The sequence below is a fragment of the Dendronephthya gigantea genome, unplaced genomic scaffold (assembly GCF_004324835.1).
Source record: "Dendronephthya gigantea isolate DGI-Jeju-01 unplaced genomic scaffold, DenGig_1.0 000001F, whole genome shotgun sequence".
NCBI lineage: Eukaryota > Metazoa > Cnidaria > Anthozoa > Malacalcyonacea > Nephtheidae > Dendronephthya > Dendronephthya gigantea.
This window is the reverse complement of record NW_021163011.1, coordinates 6,408,762-6,432,899: the sequence shown is the minus strand read 5'-3', so window position 1 is coordinate 6,432,899 and position 24,138 is coordinate 6,408,762. Positions and strand designations below refer to the sequence as shown.

Genomic DNA, 24,138 nt, shown 5'->3' with positions numbered 1-24,138 from the left:
GATAGTCTAAGTTCTTTCTAATTATATACATGCATATTTTATTCAAAGGTAACATAGTTGTGGAATAAGTGGAAAGCAGCTCTGTTATATAAAAACGATTTTATTTGAGTTACAAAATCAACTCAAATAAATGTCTACACATGCATGCATTATATAATATTATACAATATAGTTAACTAATACATAAAAATTGCTAGGCTATAATCGTTACGACTACCTTCAGCTAAATATACAAGTTACCTGCCACACGAGGTAAACAAGACTAAACATGCAGAAATAATTATACCTCATAAATTAAGGAATATATACATGCAGTAGTATTAAGTCCATCAGCTCTCGTTTTTCATGCAGGGAATTTCAGCATTTTTGAATATTATGTCACGAAGCAAACCAGATTGACCTGTATTGAATGAAGTCGATACGACAACTTCATCAAAACGGTCATTGAAGCGCAGATAACGATGCTGCTGGAGTATTATATTCAAAAAAGCTTTCATCAGAGAGCTACAAACGAGTCTTTTTTATTTATACAAATAAGAGAATTACGTATATAACTACAATCTATGCTAACTACATATCTATGTTCATGCATGTGCAAGCCAAAATATATATTCTATTCCCGCTCTTATAAATATATACCTTACAGGGTATTACAACCTTATACAACAGATTCAACATGCTTGGGCTCTTCATGAACACCATTTTTATTGTTTTTGCTATCCAGACTTTCTAAATTAACACCATTCTCAGTTTCCATAGGTACCTTCTGTTTCTCAGGTACGTTCTGTTCCAAAGTCGAGTCATCTCGTAACAGCTCATACGAACCAGCTCTATTAATAATTTTTGATGATGCTGGTTTCGTGTCAACTTCTGGCAATGGTGCTGTAATCGCTCCACTGTACGTGCTTGTAGGAGGTGTAGGAAGAGGTGCGTTTGAATCATAGCTAAGAAAAAGATAAAAGTGAATTATTGCGATCCGAAGTATTCGCTAGAAAAGACCGTATTATGATTATATGGACTCTCAACATTAGGAGCAATATTAGTAATCATCGCCAGGATTTACGGGCTTTGAGCCCAGTGTAAACAGTGAAATGTAAATGTTTTGATATATAACTTGACTGTATCTAAACAGATCTTCAAAATCAACACAATTTGCATACTGTTTCTTGGCCAGTAAGAGAAAATAGCATTGGCTGTAGTCTGTAGATAATTGTATCAAATGGAAATACATATTTCACACGTTTAATTCAGTCCATGTGACGAAGACCTACCTGTGGAGTTTTTGAGACATCAGTAATGGTTGCAAATAATAGTTTGATTTTGGTTTATTTAGTAATTCATCCTTTTCTTTTGCAGCTTCAATTTCCTCTGGACTAGCTTCAACAAGTAGGTAAGGATTTGCCTGGAAGACACAATGATTATCACGCAATGCACAGGAAGAGGGAGGGTTAAACAAGAACCTAGGTGGGGCCAGGTCGGCAGTGTGAATGGAGGCAAGGTTCATGCTAAACATTCTGTGCAGGATTTCGTGACATAAATGATTGACAATTTCGATGGGCAAGATCACATAAAGACTTCTAGCATTATTGACAGCATAACACTTCTTGCATTTTCTCAATGCAATATATTAAGCATTATATAAGAATGTGTGTTGAAGTTATTCAGTTATGCATGCATGTAGTACACACATTGATACAGCTTACTTTTTCCAAGTGTCTCTCCAAAATCCTACCAAGATGTTCGACAAGAACTGAGAACGTGGGTCTCTCCTCAGGCTGTTCCTGCCAACAGTCTCTCATTATCGTATAAACTTCCAGCGGACATTTATTCGGTTGTGGCATGCGCTTTCCTTCGTTCAAGAAATCCAGCAGTTGTTCAGCAGGCAGATTCGGGTATGGCGTACCACCAAGTGTCATCATTTCCCACAGTAAAACACCAAACGACCAACTATGAAAATGATATCAGAAAGTAAGTCATGCAGTCACGCACAAGATAAAAATCAAATTGAAGGCTAGTTTCCACTCAGGAAAATTCTCCTTTGGATCGGACAGGACAGGACAGTTTCCTTTGTATAAACGCCGCCTGAGAACTCACCGACAAAGAAAATTTTCCTGTCTGTTCCGATCCAAAGGAGATTTTTCCTGAGTGGAAACTAGCCTTGACGTGCATATCTAAGCAATGCGGTTACTCACACATCACTCTGATGAGTATAAACACGATCGAACAGAGACTCCACAGCCATCCATTTCACTGGCAACATTCCACTTGATGTCTTCACATATACATCACTTTGGTAAATATCTCTCGCAAGACCAAAATCTGATATTTTCATAACATATTCGTGGGCAACAAGGATATTTCGAGCGGCGAGATCACGATGAATTAACTTTTAAATAAAATTTACAAAAATTCACAAAATGGAATTCTAAATCTTCAAGTATACAGTTTTGATAAAAAAAACCTCGGGGGAAGAATAGAGTAATTGTAAATCATATATATATACATTACATAAGCACAATTTTTATCCTTCAATCAGTTGATTTAGCCTTTCTATATCCTGTTATCAAATACGTGCTTAGTTCTACTAAATACGTCTTTAAATGCACACGGCTTACCTTACGCGAAGCTAAAAACTCCATTCCCTTCGCAACTTGAAAGGCAGCACCAACAATATCAATCAATGTGAACTCTTTCTCAGGATCATATGTTTCCTTAATCCAGGTACTGTTGTAAATATCGCGTTTGGATCGAAGAAACGTCAGCAGGTTTCCATAGGGACAGAACTCCAGGATCACATACAACTTTCGTCCAGTGGTACACGCACCAAGCAAATTCACAATATTCTTGTGTTCACCAATATGGATCATCAATTTTAATTCCGCTGCTAAATCCCGAATTTCACTTTCTGTTGCTTGGGCTGAAACAAAATACAAACTGAATCAACGCTAGCTTCTTTGCTCGCGCGTGTAAGGTCAAAAGATTCGGCTGACGATGACAGATTGATCTAATATTTCTATATTCTTGTACCTATATATGTTTCTTCATCATAAGTTGCTCTATAATAAAAGTCCTACCACAGTACTGTAAATTGATCATGCATGATTCTTACATATTCAACCAAAACTATAAATCATTTCTTGAACTGTTGGAATATTCAAGATAGCGAACAATCCAATTTTATAGTGATATTGTTGCGTTTTATCTATACTATGAGTTATCTCCATCTATTGTTCTAATAATACAAAAGTTAAATACCCCTGTATTTTATAATACCCTTGTATAAAGCCCTTTAACTACATTTTGCATAGTCAAATCCTATAAATCCTATAGTTAACTCGAAAACACACGACTCTGATTGGTCAATTCTGTTTTTAACCACAGTTAAAAGTTAACTAGTCTTTTATACAACTGGCCACAGGACGGCATCTTTTATATTCTAGCTGCAGAACCAGGCCCCCACCACAAGCGCGGCACAGGTATCCTATAACAGATATATTACCTTTTACGGTTTTTACAGCAACAATAGCGTTGGTTAGATTAGGAGGAATGGTTTTCTTTTTTGGTCTTTGGCTTGCTCTTAAAGTGCGTCTGATCTTAGATCTTCTCTTACTAGCGACACCACTCTTATCACGAGGATTTAAAGCCAGAATTCCCATTGCTTCTGCCTTATAAACCTCGCCAAATGCCCCAGCACCAAGTCGTTCACCAAACACAAGTCGTTCATACGGAAATTCCCAGTCTGGGTCGTACGGTAAATTCATGCTTTGCTCGTTCAATGTGATGCTCGGGTCGACCTGAAACCATGAAAAATGTGGTTTTGAAAAACTGTCAGAATGATAAGAGCATGCAATGTCAGAAAAGTATAGAAAAATGTGCGCCATTGACGATGAATGTTTGTTTCGTCCTTCAGTTCATCCTAATCTATATATTGCATGGTCAATAATTATTTAACAGTTATTCTGCGAACTCGAGTCGTATATGAGCTGATACGCCCTTTCGGTGCATTTTGGTGTGGTATTATCAACTAGGCTTGGATTTCTATTTCACTCAACTCCCCAAATCTTTCCGCCATTTTATTTACTTTCTCTACTAGACAGATATGAATATATTCATTAGTAACCAACCAATGAAATTGCAGCATACCTCATATCTGGCGCTTGTGTATATAATAACAGTGATTATCGAATGAGGTTGAGAAGAATTATCAGGCCTGCTAAACTTGCCGAAAGCTATTCTTCATGTGCAAAAAATGAACCGAAAGCTATTCTTCATGCGAATAATTCAATAATTGTTTGCATGATTACGTATTTCGCTTTGGAGATAAAGAACAATGTCAGCAAGTCATTATCACTAATAGTTAATTTATACAGTGTAGTAAAGTACCGTTAAGATGATAACTTACAGGTGCATTAATATTAGCCAAACAAACACCAATAACGATTTAAAAACAATTTGATAGATTTTATTCATATTAAACGGAATTCCGATGGGTATAATTAATGCATAAAGCTGTGCAGACTAGGATAGTAAACATTACTTACCGCGTACTCTCCAGTTCGCAGAAAATATTGATGTTTGTAAAAGAGCAATTTTTTTTGTTGTCTCCGATACCACAATATCGCAAAAACAAAAAGAAGAAAAACAAGAAATACAATTCCGATGACAATTCCAATAATAGTCCCTGTTGTCATCTCACCTTCAGCCAGTGCAGGTGTAGGTATGATTTCTATAAAATACATATCATTAAAATATACAGATGTTAAAATATGCATCTAAACAACTCCATGACTTCGCAACACAGAGGCATAAAAAACTAGGGTAAAAAGTGAGTATTAGGGACCTTGTGTGCAATAATTAGCCTGCGTTCAGGTTGCTGGCTATATTTGAAGAATAAAGACTGATACGTTGTAGTAAACGTAACTCCATGATTTAATGAAACAGATTGTTTACGTTCTCTGCATGCGGTGACTGAAGAGCTCATTCCACGAGAAAATCAAGGTTCATAATTAAGGTAAGCACAAGGCCTACTGCATGGGGAAAACGCCTAGGTAGTTACCTAGCTACCTAGGTAGTTATCCTGCGGCGGAACATATATTTTATAATGCAATCAGAAATGAAACCGTCATTTTCTAATTGGTGCATGGATTGCTTGGCACTACCCTATATGTAGAATATGAGGGCAGCTTTTTAAGCCACCACAGATACATATGCAGTACACGCAACATTTTCTTCTCTCAACTTGCACAATGGCCACATGTATGAATATATATATCCTTTTTAAATGTATATGAACTTTAGACAGAACAACGAAGTACTAACCAGGTGGCCTTAGTTCCAGTTCCACGAGGAATTTTTCAACCATTCCATACGAATTAAATGCTTTACATGTGTAGTTTCCAATGTAAGATTCATCCATTTCATTTACTTTCAATATTGAAACCCCTTCGGATATATTCGTCATTACTCTATTCTTGTTTCGCAATATCCATTGTACCATGGGAACTGGATTTCCTTCCGCTTCGCAGACACGTTGGAAAGCTTTACCAGCGAATAATCGTTTTCTCACTGGCGTCTCGGGTTTTACAATTTTTGGCTTAGCTACAAACAGACGTAACTTAGATTAAATAAAAAAGGTCGAGTAACGCAAGGTAACACAATAACATTTCGGTTTACAACTTACCAGTAACATCAACGTAGACATCCCTACTGTCGTTTCCTAAATGACTCATAATAGAGCAGGTATAGACCCCCGTGTGTCGCATACGAGGTTTGCAAATCGCTAATTTTGTTTTTTCCTTATTCTTGTAATAAAAACCAGGTACTTGAGTTGAGCAACTTTGTATTACCAATGGATTTACAACGGTCTTTTTACCATTCCTTATCCATGTTATTTTAGGGAAAGGATTGCCTTTCACATCACAAAACAAAACCACCTCACTGTCTTCTTCCTTATTTTCTAAAACTGTTTGGTTTTCAAACTGCAATATAACTGGAGGACGCAGTGCTGAGGAAAAAAACGCAAAGCACAAAATTAGAAAAAAGCGGGAAGGAATAACAACATTGTTGTTAGCTAACACAATAAACTTGTATGCAAGGAAGTTAGGTTAGAAATACAGTATTTTCATCTGCGCATTAGGATAACCAGCCTAACTACACAAAATTCATTTTAATAAACGTCACACCTTGTGAATGTCGTTATTCTCAGTTTTGGGGAACAAGATTTATAACAAAACAACAGACTTAAAGGCCGTTTTCCACTGCAACCGTATCGTAGCGAAACGTAGCGTATCTCGTTGTTTTAACTGGTCGAATACTAGGGAAACAAATAACTACGCTACTTAACGCTACGATACGGTTGAAGTGGAAAAAAAGCCGTAGGTTGATGATGGTACGGATGCCACATGTCAGAGGATTTCATACAAAAATTACAAACCGATCATTATATTATCCGAGGTCTTTATCCGGCGTTGTTATGTTCCTAACACGACCAACCCAGAGTATAAAAACTAAACAGGTGTAAGAAAAAAGACGGATGCAAGTCGTCTTACCTTTCACAGTCAAGGTTACTGTAACGTCGTTGGTTGCAAAGTCTTTCTGCACACATTGATAAGTCCCACTATCGTTCACAGTGAGATTACGTATCACCATCGTCATATTACGAAAATTGCTGCCTTGCGTGATTGTGATATTTGTTCGATTATCATTCATCATTACAGTCTGAGTATCAACCTTGTAGAACAGGATATCTCCTTTAATCAATTTTGTAACGCGACACATTGCAATGAATACCTCTCCCTCATTCAAAACTTTGGATTTGGGAACTACAACAAATGGTTCCTGGCCTATTCCTACAAAAGTAAGCATGGAAATTCATTTTTCTGCAATATATTTTGTAGCTTTGTAACGTCAAGTGCTCCGAAAACGAGTTTTTAAAACCAGTGACGAACATCCCGGACGTCCACATTATATCATGAAACGTTGGAATGCTTACCATATCGTATAAACTTGAATATTCTACTGTCGTTTCCATAAGCATTTTTGGCAAAACATCGATAAAATGATTGTCCTTCATCCTTTGATATTCGAAGAGTACTTTTATACATTCCTCTCTGTTGTAAACTCTGAACCAACTCTGGTTGATTTTGAGAGATAGTCCATTGATCTGCCTTGGGGTTTTCCTCTATATCTGGATAGTCTTGCTGATACCACGTGACAGCAGGTCTTGGTTTAGACTTCTTTATTATACATGTGATAGATCCTTCCTCATTTTCTCGTTTTTGGTAAATCTTGCCAATTGGATTATCAATCTTAGGAGCGGCTAAAAACAAAATTCGTATAAAGTTGAACGTGAATGTTAACTTTTATGACATATAATGTAATTCTTGCAACACTTATAGTAACAATCCTCATGTGAGGGTCTATTTAGGTACGGAATTTAAATCATATCACAATCCGAATACATCGATATAATAATAATCGTTCAGCATCATTCTTTATTATCAGGTACAACTTGCCGGTACCTTTTTCTATCCTCCCACCAAAATTCGCGATATTAGAAAAAAAGGAATCCTAATCTTCTTCAGAGTTGCAAAAAAGCTACGGGTACTCGGGTACCATCCGTGAGGACAGTTTGCTTTGAATGAGGTTGGGGAGGAAGATTAAAAGTTGATCACTCTAAGTTGATCACATGCATGTACCAAAAAACCAAATATTTCTTTATACTGGTTGTCACTTGACTCAGTGACGTAACGTCATTTTGAGGAAGGTTTTTAAAACTTGAAATCCTACCGGAGGAAGGTTGAACTCTTTTTGCAACTCTTTTTGCAACTCTGATCTTCTTACTTTTTTGCCAAAAAATATATTTATTTACATATATAAAGTGCCAATTCATAGACGAAAGAAGAAAGGTCGTCTTGGTCTTTCGCTGTTGCCCTCAAACGCGATGCGTGTAAACTATCGACACTCTCGGTTTGACACGGTTTCGCATACTTTTGTTTACATTGCATTTTCGCAAACAATGTTTAAGGTTAAAATGACGAACTTCTTAGTTATAAAAGGTGGACAAATAATCTAAAATTTGTAATGTTTAAAGCGTAAACAAAACCGTGAAATAGTTACCGCTTCATACTTGAATGAAAATGGTAGTATACAACCTACATGCACCCGTCATTATAACCATATATAACTATATATACCTTACAGAAACATGGTAACATTCTTACTTGTAACATTTACTCGAAATTGTATGCTGGCATTACCAACATCATTCGTTGCAACACACTTGTACAATCCGTCGTTTTGGGGAAACAATGCAGATCTTATTATTAACTTGTGATATCCTGTCATATCGTAATTATCCTTTGAGCATGCTATTGCTGGCCTGTATGTTCCATTTTCCACATGAATATCAGTATCTTCAATTGTCTTCCCAGAGCAGAATATAGCAAGACGTGTATTAAGATAACAACTGATATCAGGTGATGGTGCTCCCTGCACAGAAAATTGGATTGATATATCATTTTCCTCCTTGCTGACGAAAACAGGTTTCGTTTCGTGAAAAACAGGTGGTTTCTTCCCTGTTAAAAAACCGAAATCGGATTGAATAAATCACATGCATGATGCGCCAAGCAAGGTAATATAGACAATCGAAGAAGGGATGATGATATGATGATTCGAAACGCCCATAAGACGGGGGGCATCGAACAAGACACATGCATTGATCATGATGCACCAGAGCAATGTAATGTAATATAGAACATCGAAGAAGGGATGATGATTTGAAATGCCTATAAGACGGGGCATGGCGTAAAAAGGTGGGATGAGTTTCGTGGTATAAGGAGGCTTCTAAATTGACAAAGATATAATAAAAGAGACGTGAAGTAGTGCGGGCGAAATATGTTCAAAAAGGGATCACAGGGCATCGTGATGGCATGATGCTGGATAAAATAACCTGTGAGCTCAAGTTTCATTCCAGTTATAAAATTAATAATATGTTAGCCAAAATTGTGATTTTTATAAATTTAAAATATATATAGCTACATATAGTAAAGATAGGTATACTTACCTTTAACCTGCAAAACCCTCACATTTGTGTAACGCATATTGCCATTTTCCCTCACTCCACATCTGTAAGAACCTATATCGTCTGCAGTGACCTTATTAATGATATACTCTTCAACACTTTGTTTAGCATCTTTTACAAGAGTTATAACACTTCTTGGAAGATAATCTGTCTTGCTTGTTCCATTTATGAAACGTCGTCTTTCCCATTTTAGTTCCGTTGATGGCTTCTCATATTCACAACGAAGTTTAAATCTCATGCCGTCATCAATTATACTTGTCTGTACATCAGGTAGTATTTTGAAGTAATATTTCTTTACTGTATAAAAAATCACAATGCAAAAATATTATGAGGTCAACCTAACTAGTTTGCTAACGGCAAAGCTCCTCCTATTATTGCCAAGCGACCAAGACTAGCTATGTCACTACGCAGGGTTCAATAGCTATCCATATGTAATTTTTATTACCAAAAGTCATCCAGTACAGTCTGTTTTATCTATTTCTTAAGGTGGTCATGATTCCTATACAGATGAAACAGACTGTAGTGGACGAATTTTGGTGATCAAAATTATGTGTATTTCGCTCTATCTATAGGATATTAAGCACTCTCTGGTATTTTGTGACATATGTTGATATATAATGGAAAAAGACTATTACTATAAATTAATAATTCAACACAATTGCAATTTAATACGTTTACTAACAGCAAATTTGCAAAGCCCTCAAACGAAGCGAGGGGCAAACGAGAAGTTGACTTGTTCCGTCATAGGCAGCCCAGCTGGGAAGCATGCCAAAATTATGTATGCATGTTTCCGCCTGCAGGAATGTCAGATAATGCTAATATTGCATAATTCATGAATATAGGCTTTGAATACAGCTACAGCTTCTGACAGAGAATAATTAAATATACACTAATCATGCCTTAGATTTTAGAAGAAGATTAATAAAAACTTTACCTTATTACTGATATTATAATATTTAAACAGTATTTATAACATTACTGTAATTATTAGTCAAATGAAATTAATGAAATTATAAGTCAATTATAATTTAAAAGCATACTATTTAATAAAAAAAAAATAATATAAGAAATAATACCTGGTACAATTGTGAGTATAGTAATAGCACGGTCCTCCAACAATTTGCCATTTGAATCAAATATTGAACAAAAATATTGTCCAGCATCATCCCATCCCAAATTTGTAATTTCCAATATATTTCCATATTGTTGTATATTTCCGCCAGGTTTTAAAAGTTTCTTGCCAGTAGTAAAACTAAGTTTAGAAAATTTATATGTGCCATTCTGGTTCGTGAGAGGGCATGTAAAATTGTAGGATGAACCAATTTCACGAACCCCAAATGCTAAAAAATATATATACATATATACATTGAAGTTTAATATCAAGTGAAGATCTATTTCACTGATATTATTAGCTAGCATTGCAATATCAAAATAAATTAAAATAATAAACTAAATTAAAATAATAAAAGCAGATACTTCATTTGTTTACAACCCTCTCATATTTACTTAATAACAAACACTAGAACCTTAAGTATATGCTGAACATCTTAGCTATTTTTCATCTGAGCTAGTCGGGCATATTATGTTGATCAGGTTTTTCTTGTTAAATGACAATTGTTTTGAAAAAAATGAGACAATTTGATGAAAAATATCTGTGAAAATAGCATATTTTCACTTCTAGCTACGATATGCTAAACAAGAGAAAAAGAAATTTATCATGAATTTTTAAGGAAGCCTTTTGTTAAAGGTAGTTAAAATTTTTAACTTATTAAACTACGAATATGCCACAAATGTGCGTCGAAATGAGTATTCAGCAGACAATTTTTCAAAATATAAGAGAAAATTGACAAATTTCAAAAATCAACATCTTGTCAACTCAAGATATGAGTCGTTAAAAACAAAATGCAATATTCAAAGTGATATTTTGCCTTCAAAGTCATTGAAATATCGTCTTCAAAATTGTGCCTTGCTTGATAACAACTCATTTGAGTTGACAAGATGACAGACGAGATGTTGATTTTCGGAGGGAGTATCTTTTGTCTAAGGAATGAATTTTAATAGATTTTCCACCCTGGCTGGAATGTGGTAAAGAACATGTATCGAAAAAGGGTATGAAACATATCAAACATCCATTTCCTACTCAAAATTTAAAACATGAATGAACTTCGTCATTGGCGGACTTTGTAATGGTATAATTAAAATAGGCAAAGTTGTATATTAACTTACGAGTATAGCAAAGAACGTTAGTAAATAACATGAAAACAGTGATAAATAAGACTTCGTAACGAGATATTCTTGAGCAAATAAAAGCCATGTTTTACAAACGGTTACAGACGGATGGCACTCGCTTGAAACAGCGCCTACCTCGGCGCCTACAAATATCAAGAGCAGTCCCTTCAAATCGAACCAATCGATTTTTTTACGATTTAAACTTCGATATTATTAATATCACCAAGAACACTTTCTTTCCAATACTTGTTTTTAGCTGCTGATTCAGAAAAAAGCTGAGGGCAATGCAATATCAACTAAAATATCCACATCCCTTTCGAATGATATAAAACGCTACGAACTTCGTCGATTCGTCGAACAGTCAAATCACTCAAATATTACGCATGGTTTGAAAAGGAAATGGGCACGACCCAACCCAACGTTGCTTCCGGTTTCTTATCCATAATAATCGCAAGACAAGAAAGCTTCTAAAGCGCTGTGGTTAGCGAACATAGATTAAATCATAAACTTACTTAGTGCACTAAATACGTAGATTGATATTACGCCACAGAAAGAAAAAAGAAAAGATTGTTGCTTCGAGCGAGGTTTAAACTTTTACTTGTCAATGTTTAACTGGTTTACAATATTCTATTTCAAAAAAATGAAAGAGACATCACGACAACTAAATTTATTAACTAATTTATTTGTATTCTAATTTAGCTATTTGTTTTTCCTAATAAACTGACTGTCAGTGTCAGAAGCCAGATCCTCGACAAAACTGAATAATCATTTCCTTCAGCTCATGCGACTTCAACAGTCAACAGTTGGATTCGGCACTGGGATTCTTTCTATTATTTTTATGCGGAAACACCTTTTTTTACTAAACTGTAATTTAGAAATAATACTTTATACTATTAGTTGAACTATGTGTGCAGTTATACTTCTGCATATAGACATTAGTATTATGATCCCTTTATAGTGACAGAAATGTATAGCTTGAAGATAGACAAAAAAATAAAATTGCTTCCTGTCATTATATACATGGCATGCGGTAGTATTAAGTCCATCAGCTCTGGTCTTTCATGCAGGGAATTTCGGCATTTTTGAATATTATGTCACGAAGCAAACCAGACTGACCTGTATTGAATGAAGTCGATACGGCAACTCCAGCAAAACAATCATTAAACGATGCTGCTGGAAGTCTGGAACATAATATTGGAAAAAGCTTTCATCAAAGACAGCTACAAACGAGTATTTTTTATTTATACAAATTAGCATTTTTTTCTTGTTTTTGCTATCCAGACTTTCTAAATGAACAGCATTCTCAGTTTCCACAGGTGTCCTTAATTGATGTCTCAGATACCACAATATCGCAAAATGCAATTCCGATGACAATTCCAATAATAGTCTCTGTTGTGATCCCACCTTCAGCAGATGCAGGTGGAGGTATGATTTCTATAAAATACATATCATTAAAATATGCAGATGTTAAAATATGTATCTAAACCAGTCAACTATCGGTCCGAAGGCGACAGAATTGAACCTACGCAACGGTAGTAGATCCCTTGGCCTCGCTCTGATCAGGTGACGTCAACAAAAAACGAAAGTGAGTTAGTGGAGGCAAATAGAAGTTTCGATTCGACGGCGTCAAATTTTGCGCCCAATATGACGTAACAATGTACAGTTCTAATTGTTTCTAAGAACATTTAATTCAATATAACGATTTGATTTCATTATCAAGCGTGATTTGATTAACAAGAAATGAAACAAAAAAAAATAACGAACAAATGGGACTTACCAGGATGGAAATTTGAACCAGGGTATTCACCTCGCACTCTTGTTGGAGATTGGTTTGAGGAGAGAAAAATAGTAAGTAAAACATTTTATCACGAATCACAATTAGCTGTTGCATCTTGATTTTTTAAAAATATCACAGCCACGGATTTGAAATTTAAAATTATAGTCATATATAGTTAAGCATAATGTTTCTCGCGTTAGCAAAGCCACTAACTAGTCTTTTAGCTAGTTTTGTCTAGAGGCAAAACTCGTAGAAATTTGGGGTACTGATATGGGCGGTGTTCAGCAGTTTGATATTTGAATCCACTAGTTTATGTTCAGTTACAACTAACCCTATCACTCTTGATATTTTCCATTCAGTTTTCCAAAGGCCAAATGTCATGTGTTACATCAAATATGATGGAGTTTAAAGCATATGATTCTGATTTCAAATTACGTGATTGGCGATCCATGTGGAATAACAGAATTGGGCAACAGGTTAGTGACTAGCGGCACCTTAAACACCTTGGTCGAATGAGTTAAATATAGATTTTTTCAATTTCTGCATGTAGAGTGGTTTTGGCTTAAAATATCTTCTGGATCACCACAATAATGATTACGTCACTCGACGGCTGTCAACGTACAATTTAGAATTCAGTTCACCGTTTCGAATGGAAACAACAAAATATCAACCGCGACGATGGAATGGGTTCACACAACGATGGGAACCAGAAAAGATGGAATTACCTATATCTAGTAGGTCTATATTGTATTGATGGAGACCTTCAAAGATCAATAGGTCATCTATTTTAACTTTTATGTGGTAGATAATTCCTCAAAACGGGTACACAACAAATCTAGACAATTTTCAATTTCCTCGTACGCGAGGTTGGTCTATTTCTAGTGAGAGTGTAGAAAATGTTTACTATATAGGCCCCGAACACCATTTAATCGCTAGCTTCGTAGCTCGAACCTTTGACCGAACCTTAATTAATTAGTTTATCGTTATAGAGAATAAGACGTTGTACGACACGATACAAAAAATGAAGGTAAACTTTCCGATTGTCAATGGGGAAATGGAGACTGAAATTTAGGAAAAACGACAAAGTATATATATATATATATATATATATATATATATATATATATATATATATATATATATATATATATATATATATATATATATATATATATATATATGGGATAAAACGCTGAAATGGGAAAACACTGTCTCAAAAACTAAACGAATATAAACTCTTTTAACGTTAAAGGGAAGTGAGGAGTTTAGATTTAGTGAGGCATTTATAAATACGGACTGCATAATTTAAGTTGTATTTGTCCAGGGAAATGCGTTTTTTTGGAGAGGACAATATATATATTGGATTTGTTCTAATTTAGACGAACCTCCGAGATCTTACAACAGAGGAAAAAGGCAAAAAAGAGAAGGCATTTGTTTTTCCAGCACCGCAAGATTTGTCAACAAAAGCTCCAAAATTTTCATACAGGCACCACAATAAACAAAGACCATGAGATCGCATATAGTGCGGAAAAGAATAAAAATATTGATAGTTATAGGAATGTCTGTTAGCGTTATTTTATAAATCAGAAGAAATATTGTAAATGAGTGTCTGTGTAGTTTTGACTGATAATAAACAAGATATCCAACTTATTTTAAGATTGTGACTATAAGTATAACTGCATATATATAGTTCACGGTCCGAGCATGCAATGTTGTTGAGATGTGAGAAGCATGGCCGGCCGGGTTAGCGCGATCAACGTATCGAAAAATCAACGTATCGAAAAATGCTATAGTAATAATAACACTTGCCCAGTATAGCTCATATGTATTATTTGATTGCATGGACCTTTATTTTAACGTACGTTTGTACCGATATAGAAGGAACAAAAATACGATTTGAGTATCAGTTTCATCAATTATAGTTACATTACATGCATGCAATGCGACATTTACCTCAAAGACGGACTCGATGGATCGTTATGACTTAATATATAGTATAACTAAATTTATCCAACAAAAAATTAACCAATTTGTCAAACTTTGTATTCAAGGATGACTATTTCATTCCTGAGATTAAAATTGTTGTGGTTGAAAAAAAGACTGAAATCTATTTTGGCTTGCCACTTATAAAGTTCAGGAGATCAATGCGTGTCACAATGCCTGATGCCACTTCATCTTCTGTTGCTTTTTCTCCAGTATCTAAATAAAATAAATTGATATCACGAAAAACATTCTAAGACCGGCTGTTCAAGCCCGCTTAAGTTTAGGCTCGAATCGGGTTTCCAGAGGTTTACATGCAGTATGTAAATATCCCTGATCCATATTCATTTAAAAATTCATAGGCGCACGAACCCAAAAAAATTAGGCTGGCACTCTCGAGTGGCTAGAGATTGCCTGACTTATCAATTTTTCCCACATGGAATACGCACCTTCTCGGCTTGTACGCCATTGAACAAATAAAAAGTTTGGTCTAGAAAGCTTTTAAGATTGACCGACTATGGAATTAGTTTCAATTTGCGTATTAACAACCGGTATATACAAAGCTTTGCTGGCAAACTAATAATTTCAAAAAACTAGATTCTAGGTCAACATAGAAATATAGAAACACGCAGGAAGTTTTTATCTTGCAGAGTAACGCCTGTATTCAAAAAGCTCACTCACACTCAAACTCATTGAGTGGGAGATCTTAATCTTCTCATAACGTTTCAATGGCGGTATTTCCAGACGAATAGGGGCTTGATTTTCAGTGATTTACTTTATATCTTTCTATCTATTCAGAAAAACTTTCTCATTGAGCAGCATTAACAAAATATTTATGTCACACTCAATGAGTGTGAGTGTGAGTGAGCTTTTTGAATACAGGCGTAAGACTTACACACGAGTTGCTTTAACACGACAATAACAAAGTGATCGCTGTCTAACAATCTGGATAACTCTCCAAGGGTAGTATCTAACGTCACCTGAAACATTTATGATAAGGTAGGACTGAAGTTGCATGTGTTTACAATTTTTGCACTCTCGCAACTCGGGGAAGCTGGGATTATAGCTATATACAAAACATTGCATGCACTGTGAAAACAGTATAACTAATTTGAAATTGGTTACCTCCAATTAAGTTGGCCAATTTTTTTATTGGTTATAAAATTACTAAACATCAATCAAAAGTCTCATCAACTAATTTTTTTTTACCAAATAGAATTGATTAAAAAGAGATGAATCTGAGTGTATATCACTCACGTTCCTCGATTTCGCGAGGAAATAACGGTTCATGATATATATAGCTATATTGCATTCATCGTATACTGCAGGTAAACATGCAACGAAGTTCTGACCTTCTCGGGAGGGGAATGACTGACTTACCTTGTTGAATGATTTGTACATGACATCTGAAATACAGCTATCTGTTGTTGCCTGACCACGAACAATTCGTGATATGATATGTCCAACGGTTACAACACCTAAGATTTTCCTGGAAAAGGAAGAAAGATCGGCTCTAACCTTTCTTTCATGCATGCTTATGCAAATCTCTGCACAGCATATTTTTTAAAGAGGTTGTCCGATTGCACTCGATAATTGTATATTGAAGTGATCAAAAAGAAATGGAAATCAAACATTTGTGCACCATGAAATCTCAACCTGAAATTATATTCATTTCGAATTTATTGGCTATAAGCCAGTTTAAGATGCATCAAACCTACGACGCGGACGTGAAACGAAAACAGTCCTTTCACAGTAGGAATCCTGTTTTGATCCGTTTTACATGCGGCTCTGACTTACTACGACTCTGTTTGCCAAAAGGAGTCAATTATTTTCATCTCTGTTGTGAAATTTCGGAATACAAGATAGTATTACGTCACGTCCACTCGTAGATTTGGTGCATCTTAATTCTTAAACTCACTAAAGATGCACGTTAATCAAAGTCTCCCGACCATGTCTATCTAGCTATATTGACTATGATTTGACTGAGAACTCTCACCCGGCTCCAATCACTGGCAGTTGATCGTAAGATTCTCTGAAGGCAAGAAAAATAAAGTAAGTACTTTCTAGGGATAAATCGTAGGATATATAATCACCGGGAAACTGGTAATAGAAAATAGGAGTAGTCCTGTAATGGAAACGAAACTGATTCGCATTATTCTATATTAGCTTCATTAATGGAAATGTCTAAATATACCTACACGAACAATATCTTAGAATTGCCATTTTCGTTAATGAAATTCCCATAATTAAAAGGCAGACTTCGAGTTTTACTAACTTGTTGCAGATATCAATGACTTGTTGACATGTGACTGACGAGAGAACGGATACAAGAGGTTTTAGATCCAGACAACTGACCTTCTCTTCCCACCACCTAACATGATTCGAGAAAGAATCACCTCAATCAACTCAATAAAAAGCATATGACACGTTCATTTTTCAGTTAGCTTAGAGGCGCTCCAAAAACACAAGGGCTGACTTGATGTGCTAAAGGTCGCATTAATACGTTGAGTATTTGTTTTACGTTCATTCGAAAAAAAGTCATGTTTCCCACATTGGTGTGTCCACATACGCTGCTTGCTTCATATAGCTTCAATTCTAACACTGGTTAGAACCAAGTCCTGTCACCCTGTGATACAGTGTATAAGCACCGTGTGCAGGGACTGGTGAAACAGTTTTGGTACGTGTATACTGTGATTAAGACGAAATTTTGTTTTATTGTTTCACATATAGCGCACAAAGAAATATAAAGTAATTTTAAGTTAAAAGTGGCAGGTAACTTAATTCCGTGTTTATACATCGAGTTGCCTAAACCGCACGGCCCTGAAGACGGCCTTAGCCAATCAGTTTTCAGAAGGCTTACCACAATTTACTTAAAGTATCAGGAACGTTCAACTCTATGAATTTGTGCTCAGCCATCCAGTCATCACTGAGGAATTTTGTCCTGTAAGAATAATAAATGAAAATAAATGGAGATGTGCAAACCTCTCTAAATACAACGGCTAGACTTGATGAAACCGAGCCTTGTTTTCAGCGCAACCCCGGTTCGCATCTGCAATGGAAGGGCTAATTTTATTAAATAATTTGAAATTGTAGAGCAGTCGTTGCATGGCTTTGATTGACCGCTTCCGATGTCAGTGGCAATATCTGATAGAGACGTTTTCTTTCTAGAAACGTATTATCACATAGACCTAGAAATTGAACTCTTCCTTCCCTGACGTCGCACTCTACCTTCATTGTACTTACATGTAGTTTCTTACTGAGTCAGGCAAAATAACAACACAACGTTGACCTTCCTTAAGTTGTTTTGCAGCTTTTACAGCAGCAACCATTGCTGTTCCGCTTGATCCACCTGAATATAAATATCTTCCATCAACGACATTTACAATAAAGTATATCCTTTCAATGGATTTATTGGGGTGTTAGGAAAAAGCCTTGAATATCGATCGGGTCCGTTATTTTCTAATATGAAACCACTGGCGTCTTGCCAGTACACATTTTCAAACATTATGTCACGGCAGTATTTTTGGGCCATAGGCCCATAGTAGCCCGACCCGTTCTTTTTCAACTATAGAATTACCACCTTCCCATCTAAGACTATATCTATTTATATCAAGACTCACAACCATGCCCTACCACAAAGCAATCCTTCTTCTCTTATAAGTCTTCGTGACATTAAAAATGATTCTTTGTCTTCCGTCTTAATCCACTCATCTACAAGTGATCTGTCCAGTACAGTTGGTATAAAATCATAACCAATGCCTTCGACCTGCAATAAAAATACTTTTTGATTAGGAAAAAGTGCTGCCTGTAGATACAAAAGATCGGGGAAACTTAGAGGTTAGAATAAGCGATAATCGATAAGAGTTACCGAGGCGTGCTAATTCTGCCTGGGTAAGATGTAGACATGCATAGCAGAGTGTGAAGTTCGTCTTCAAGACTTCATGCATTTATCAGTTGACCTTCAACAACGTTACGAATATTCCCTTCCGCTCGAAGTCCCACCCGGATCAAGAGAGTGGTATACAAAAAAAACCATAACAAAAATATCATTGAAACATCGTAATTTTATCATTTTCTGATAAATACCTGATAGAGTGTAACGTCGGTTTCATTCAGTTTACTGGGTTCAGCCAATACAGAACCATATGGATCAACACCAATTATCTAAAAGTGAATACAGGTTACATCTATAGACCTTTGTAAAACGTCCGCAGACTTCACTGTGGTGCTAACCATATGTTTGCAGACAAAGCGTGTTCCTGATTGCATGATGCATGCATGTGCATGTTGACGAAAACTCTAGTGGTAGTACATTACTTTATTCTCATGCGTGTATATTCGGACGTCAAACTTCTCATGTTGTCAACGCGTTCGACAACAACCTGGAAGCTCGCCGAGTAATTGGTTAATGTATCATATTGGTTAATGTACCTTGCAATTTGGCAATTTTTCTTTTATCTTACGAGCAATTCCAGTAATTGTTCCACCAGTTCCAGCGCCAATAACTACCATGTCTACTTTTCCTACAACAAAGAAACACATCACGAAATGAAATTATACGCAAAATCAATATGAATGAGTGCGGGTATTTATGCATGCATGGCAAAATATACGTAACTATGTAACGAGCAATGAATGAGGGGAAATGGTTAACGGCAAAGAACACTATTTCTATTTTTTTGCACGAAAAACACATTGTTTTGGCGCAAGCGGAATGCGACTAGTTAGGTCACGCATATGGGTTAATAAACCTTCCTCATAATGACGTCGACTCAGACGCAGAAAGCCTGCATGATGTCACAATAAGTTTGTTACGGCATGTTACGGCCTGTTACGACATGTAGATAATTGTAGATAACTTGGTCGGGATACCGCAACAGCTACATGCCAATTACTGCGGGTCTAAACTTACCGTCACATTGATCCAGAATTTCTTCAGCTGTCGTATCATAGTGAGCCACAGGATTTCCTGCATTACGGTACTAAATCAAGTTAATCAACACTGAAAATTAATAAAAAAAATTTCGGGAAATTAAGAAACAGAATAAAGCAGTATACCTGATCCAGAATGACAGAGTCGGCAATCTCTTTGTTCAATCTCTGAGCAACACCAATATGCGATTCTAAAGCGCAAAAAAATTAAAATCTAAGCTATTTTCAACAAAGACTTAGGTAGCTTAATATATACACACGCGAGTTCATGTTTGAACTTATAAATAGTGTTTTTTCAAGAGTGTCAAAAATTCTTCACCTGGTGCATCATATCCTGCTAACGAAGGTGTTCTGACAATTTCAGCTCCCAAAGCTCGAAGAACATCAACCTACGATGTACGAATAAAATCCATACTTAAGTTATTATATGACACACTGATTCAAGATTTCAACTTCCTATAAACAACTAAAACATATTGAAATGAACGTAGTCATCAAAGAGTTTTTTCGGTGAAAAATCAAATGCACTTGCTTTTTCTCGACTCATCTTCTCTGGCATAACTATGATACAACGATAGCCTTTAACCGCAGCAGCGAGAGCGAGACCAATACCTGAGATTGGAAAATATTTTGAACATCAAAATTTAGTATTTAGACTTTTAGAAATGAAGAATAAATGAAAGAACTGTGGGCGTAGATAGCAGAGATTGAATCAAAATAATCAATTTCTTTCAACCAAATATTTGAAAGAAAAAAACCCGGTAGGCCTAAATGAAATTCCGAGGGAAAAAGTGAAAGTCAAATTACGTGAGATTGCAGCCAAACATAAATGCAAATGCGGAAAATTTGAGACATTGTTCAATTTTCTGGGTGCCTGCATGATGAATGTATTACAGGGGTTAATTAAAAAGGCGTAAGGTCACACATATCAAAAGGTATCCCAGAGTTGAAACGTCTTTTTGCTCAACTCAAAAATCAATAACTCGTAGCATTTCACTGTCGGAACTCGATTGTCGTTAAAAATTTACTGGATCTCACGCTCTCTCCTAGTGTGAAACTCAACTGTGCAACAACACATGGATTAAAACCACAACAGATTCCCCACCGCCACCGCCACGGGGAAGAGAACGAGATTGCGTCTTGGATTACAGCTTTTTTCATATACTGTAAAGTAAAGTACCTGTATTCCCAGATGTAGGTTCAATCAATGTAGTTCCAGGTTTCAATATTCCTTTTCTTTCAGCATCCTCAACCATTCTCAGTCCAATTCTATCTTTCACAGAACCCCCAGAGTTGAAATATTCACATTTCACCACTATGTGCATGTATGATATATTGAATCAATAGGTTTTTATGACCCAGCTCTTTGAGATTCAATCACTGGTACATTAGCAACTAGTAATCAGTGGCAAAGCCAGCCTGACAATTTGATCATGCTAGCAAATTTTAAGTCATTAGAATTATTAAATTCTTTAGAAATTCATTGTTTTCACAGTCAATGAACACCAAAATATTAGCATAGCATGACTAAATTGTCAGGCTGGCTAGTAATATATCTTTCAGAAATGATATTTGTTGTGGTCATGCATGCAATAGAGGTATTGCGGATTGGAATATTAATCTCTAAATAATTGTGACATGGTATGGTAGTCATATGGACATTCTGACATGGCTGCTACGTGCACCTATATAACTAGCACTGACTAGCTATTATGTTAGATTTTTTAAAGAACATTGTGACTGTATACTTTTGTAATAATATACTTTTATGTGCCTCAAAGTAAAAGAACTCTTCAGACCGCTTAAAAATTTCTTTCACAGTTTTCATGGAGATAAACGTCTATTATTTAAGATTATATTTCCCATTGAATTTTTCCAATAGTATAGATCGAGAAGTTGAAGTATTGTGATCATGGGTGTTAATTGAACATTAATTGAGGCAGGGGGACCATATTCATATATTCTGTTATGCCAGGCTGATTTCTATTGAATATGAAATAGTTTTAAAAAGGAATTAGCCAGGTAGCAGAATATATGAATATATGGTCTCCCTCAATCAATTAACACTCAAAAGCAAATGATTGTGATATGACCCTTTGTATCCTGTATGAGGTAATGTACTTATTTCAGAGTGACTACCTCTAGAAAAAAGTCTCTTTAAAGGATACAATATAGAACCTATAATCCCTGAGTGCATGCACTGCAATGTTCTTTAGGAAAGACTAAGGGACCAATTACATAGATCATTTTCAGCCCTGCATGTTGATCGGAATGAAATTTTTTTTTGATTATGAATAATTTCAACCATGGGGCTGAGAACTTCAGCCCTGAGTTTGAAGATGTCCGCGAATAATAAATTTGCATTTTGCCTTCAGTCATGTGCGTAAATGGCACTACTACGCATGTTCAAATAACTTCATTCAGCCCTGGGTTGAAACGTTATTACATGACTAATTTTAAGCCCGGGACTAATTTTACCCCAGGGTGAAATTTCAACTCAGGATGCTCAGGCTGGGATGAAATTTGAAACGTGGGGTAGAACGTACGTAGTCCCGGAGCTGAAAATTTGTCATGTAATCGCACATTGTATTTTATAGGATATTAATAGTGATGCAGGGCTGAAATTTCATTCCAGTCAACGGGGCTGAAATCAACCGTGGGGATGAAAATGACTCATGTAATCAGCCTCTAAAGTCTGGTTCTCAATATGGCACTGACTATCAACGATGTATTGTTTGTGGCTGATGACGAAAAAAACTTCAAAAAGACACATAAATAAGGACACATACTGGTAATTGTTAGCTAGTTGTTACTGGCCTAACAAAATATGTAACATCAGTTGGGTACATGGTTGTTGCACATATATACTTTTAAACCCCCTCCCCCTCTGCAAAAGTAAAGTATAAATGAGAAATTGTGAAATCAACAACATTTGAATTTTGAAACACTATTATATGTCCATGCAACTAAATCAACTTACATATTTCGCACTTCAGACCAAAGCTTTTACCAATACGATTAATTCTCACTAGTGGAGTATCACCAATTCCTTCTAGGACATTTGACATTATTTTGGTTGTCCTAACATTTCTAAACATGAAAATCATGTAGTTTTTAGTACAATAAATATTACCTGATCACATTTCTAAACATGAAAATTATTAATCATCTTCAATCAATAGTATCCTGATTGAAATTTAACCAAAATTTTATTTAAAAAAAAATTACTATTACCTTCCATGATAATGCGGTGAATCCGATGTTTTTGCTCCCAAATGCCAGGTGCACTTTGAGGGTAAGTTGGGAGGGATCCATTCACGATCCATCAAAAGTTTTTAGTTTAAAATATGAACAATTCAAAGACTCAAAAAACGTTACAATGTTTATGCAAATAACTAAACAATAAATATACGTGGCCAAATATTAATAACTTGCCAGTTCCAGTATTAATCCGAATACGTAGTATACACTGAGCTATATTGAAATTTTAAAATAGTATATCATTAATATCAATAGTTCAAACAGCGCTTTATACAGTGTTTTATAAACATAGGACAGGCACGCGTGTCTTCACAGGCTCGGTATCAGTGAAGTCACAATGCTTCGCTGGTACTGCAAGTCACAAGTGGCGATTGTTACGACACAAACTTGGACATTGTTTTATTTGTTTACGACAAGGTGGGCGGAGTTCTGGGCGGTAAAAAGGTGTAGTTGGAAAAAATATTGGAATTAGGAAGCTTCTTTGCGTCCAGCAATGCAACATGAAAACGAGTTTTTTAGATTTCAAGAACCGGCAGACCGGAGTCCTTTTTACGGCTGCTATTTTCACGTTTGATTAGTATGATTTTTAAGCATGTTTTTCAAAAGGTTGCACACACCCTTCAGTATATGTACTTATGCGTGGCTTCAGGTAATATTTCCGGGTTGATGTTTCAGGCCAGTATTCAAATTTTTACGAAGCTCATAAAATTTTTGACGAGTCTTCTTGAAAAACGTCTTAAAGGTAACTCTCTACACTTCGTTTGTATGATTTTATTGAACAGGTCATTCCGATGAATGCATTGCTCAAGCATATATGTCTAATTGACATTAATTAAACCATCCAAAAGAGCAAATGGACACGCACTGCCTAACAGGG

At 35.8% G+C, this 24,138-nt stretch overlaps 3 protein-coding genes across 3 annotated transcripts; 1 reads left to right on the top strand and 2 right to left on the bottom strand.

Annotated features, from left to right (window-relative positions):
• Nucleotides 1-82: 82 nt before the first annotated feature.
• On the bottom strand, nt 83-11,740 carry LOC114524270 (mast/stem cell growth factor receptor Kit-like). The gene is made up of 15 exons (XM_028545421.1): nt 11,309-11,740; nt 10,159-10,422; nt 9,065-9,379; nt 8,223-8,576; nt 6,992-7,318; nt 6,549-6,848; nt 5,681-6,004; nt 5,320-5,598; nt 4,542-4,726; nt 3,500-3,794; nt 2,616-2,917; nt 2,193-2,386; nt 1,704-1,947; nt 1,272-1,402; nt 83-944 (listed from the first exon to the last, which is right to left on the bottom strand). Exons 1-15 carry the CDS (start codon nt 11,394-11,396, stop codon nt 659-661), a joined length of 3,888 nt encoding a protein of 1,295 aa, XP_028401222.1. The 5' UTR covers nt 11,397-11,740; the 3' UTR covers nt 83-658.
• Nucleotides 11,741-13,051: 1,311 nt separating this feature from the next.
• Nucleotides 13,052-14,599, top strand: LOC114531108 (uncharacterized protein C1orf158 homolog). Its single transcript, XM_028552760.1, has 5 exons — nt 13,052-13,159; nt 13,448-13,564; nt 13,639-13,822; nt 14,078-14,115; nt 14,468-14,599. The coding sequence occupies exons 1-5, from the start codon at nt 13,052-13,054 to the stop codon at nt 14,597-14,599; spliced, it is 579 nt and encodes a 192-aa protein (XP_028408561.1).
• Nucleotides 14,600-14,726: 127 nt separating this feature from the next.
• LOC114528080 (cystathionine beta-synthase-like) lies at nt 14,727-23,613 on the bottom strand. The gene is made up of 17 exons (XM_028549662.1): nt 23,235-23,613; nt 22,981-23,090; nt 21,181-21,315; nt 20,533-20,612; nt 20,320-20,389; nt 20,127-20,191; nt 19,981-20,050; nt 19,500-19,591; nt 19,155-19,232; nt 18,702-18,834; nt 18,312-18,417; nt 17,929-18,009; nt 17,344-17,439; nt 17,065-17,100; nt 16,449-16,557; nt 15,964-16,048; nt 14,727-15,287 (listed from the first exon to the last, which is right to left on the bottom strand). Exons 1-17 carry the CDS (start codon nt 23,324-23,326, stop codon nt 15,196-15,198), a joined length of 1,530 nt encoding a protein of 509 aa, XP_028405463.1. The 5' UTR covers nt 23,327-23,613; the 3' UTR covers nt 14,727-15,195.
• Between the last annotated feature and the right edge of the window lie 525 nt (nt 23,614-24,138).

Bases quoted from the DNA above. Each gene is read 5' to 3' on its own strand.
- LOC114524270 (XM_028545421.1), bottom strand. From the start codon at position 11,396: ATGGCTTTTATTTGCTCAAGAATATCTCGTTACGAAGTCTTATTTATC. The intron at 2,387-2,615 runs GTAAGCCGTGTG...TTTATTTAAAAG, and splicing joins AGTTTTTAGCTTCGCGTAAG to TTAATTCATCGTGATCTCGC. The intron at 945-1,271 runs GTAGGTCTTCGT...TCTTTTTCTTAG, and splicing joins ATGTCTCAAAAACTCCACAG to CTATGATTCAAACGCACCTC.
- LOC114531108 (XM_028552760.1), top strand. From the start codon at position 13,052: ATGAAACAAAAAAAAATAACGAACAAATGGGACTTACCAGGATGGAAA. The intron at 13,565-13,638 runs GTTAGTGACTAG...TTCTGCATGTAG, and splicing joins ATAACAGAATTGGGCAACAG to AGTGGTTTTGGCTTAAAATA. The intron at 13,823-14,077 runs GTAGGTCTATAT...TTATCGTTATAG, and splicing joins GATGGAATTACCTATATCTA to AGAATAAGACGTTGTACGAC.
- LOC114528080 (XM_028549662.1), bottom strand. From the start codon at position 23,326: ATGGATCGTGAATGGATCCCTCCCAACTTACCCTCAAAGTGCACCTGG. The intron at 20,613-21,180 runs GTACTTTACTTT...TTCCAATCTCAG, and splicing joins ACCTACATCTGGGAATACAG to GTATTGGTCTCGCTCTCGCT. The intron at 16,558-17,064 runs GTGAGAGTTCTC...TTCCTTTTCCAG, and splicing joins CTGCCAGTGATTGGAGCCGG to GAAAATCTTAGGTGTTGTAA.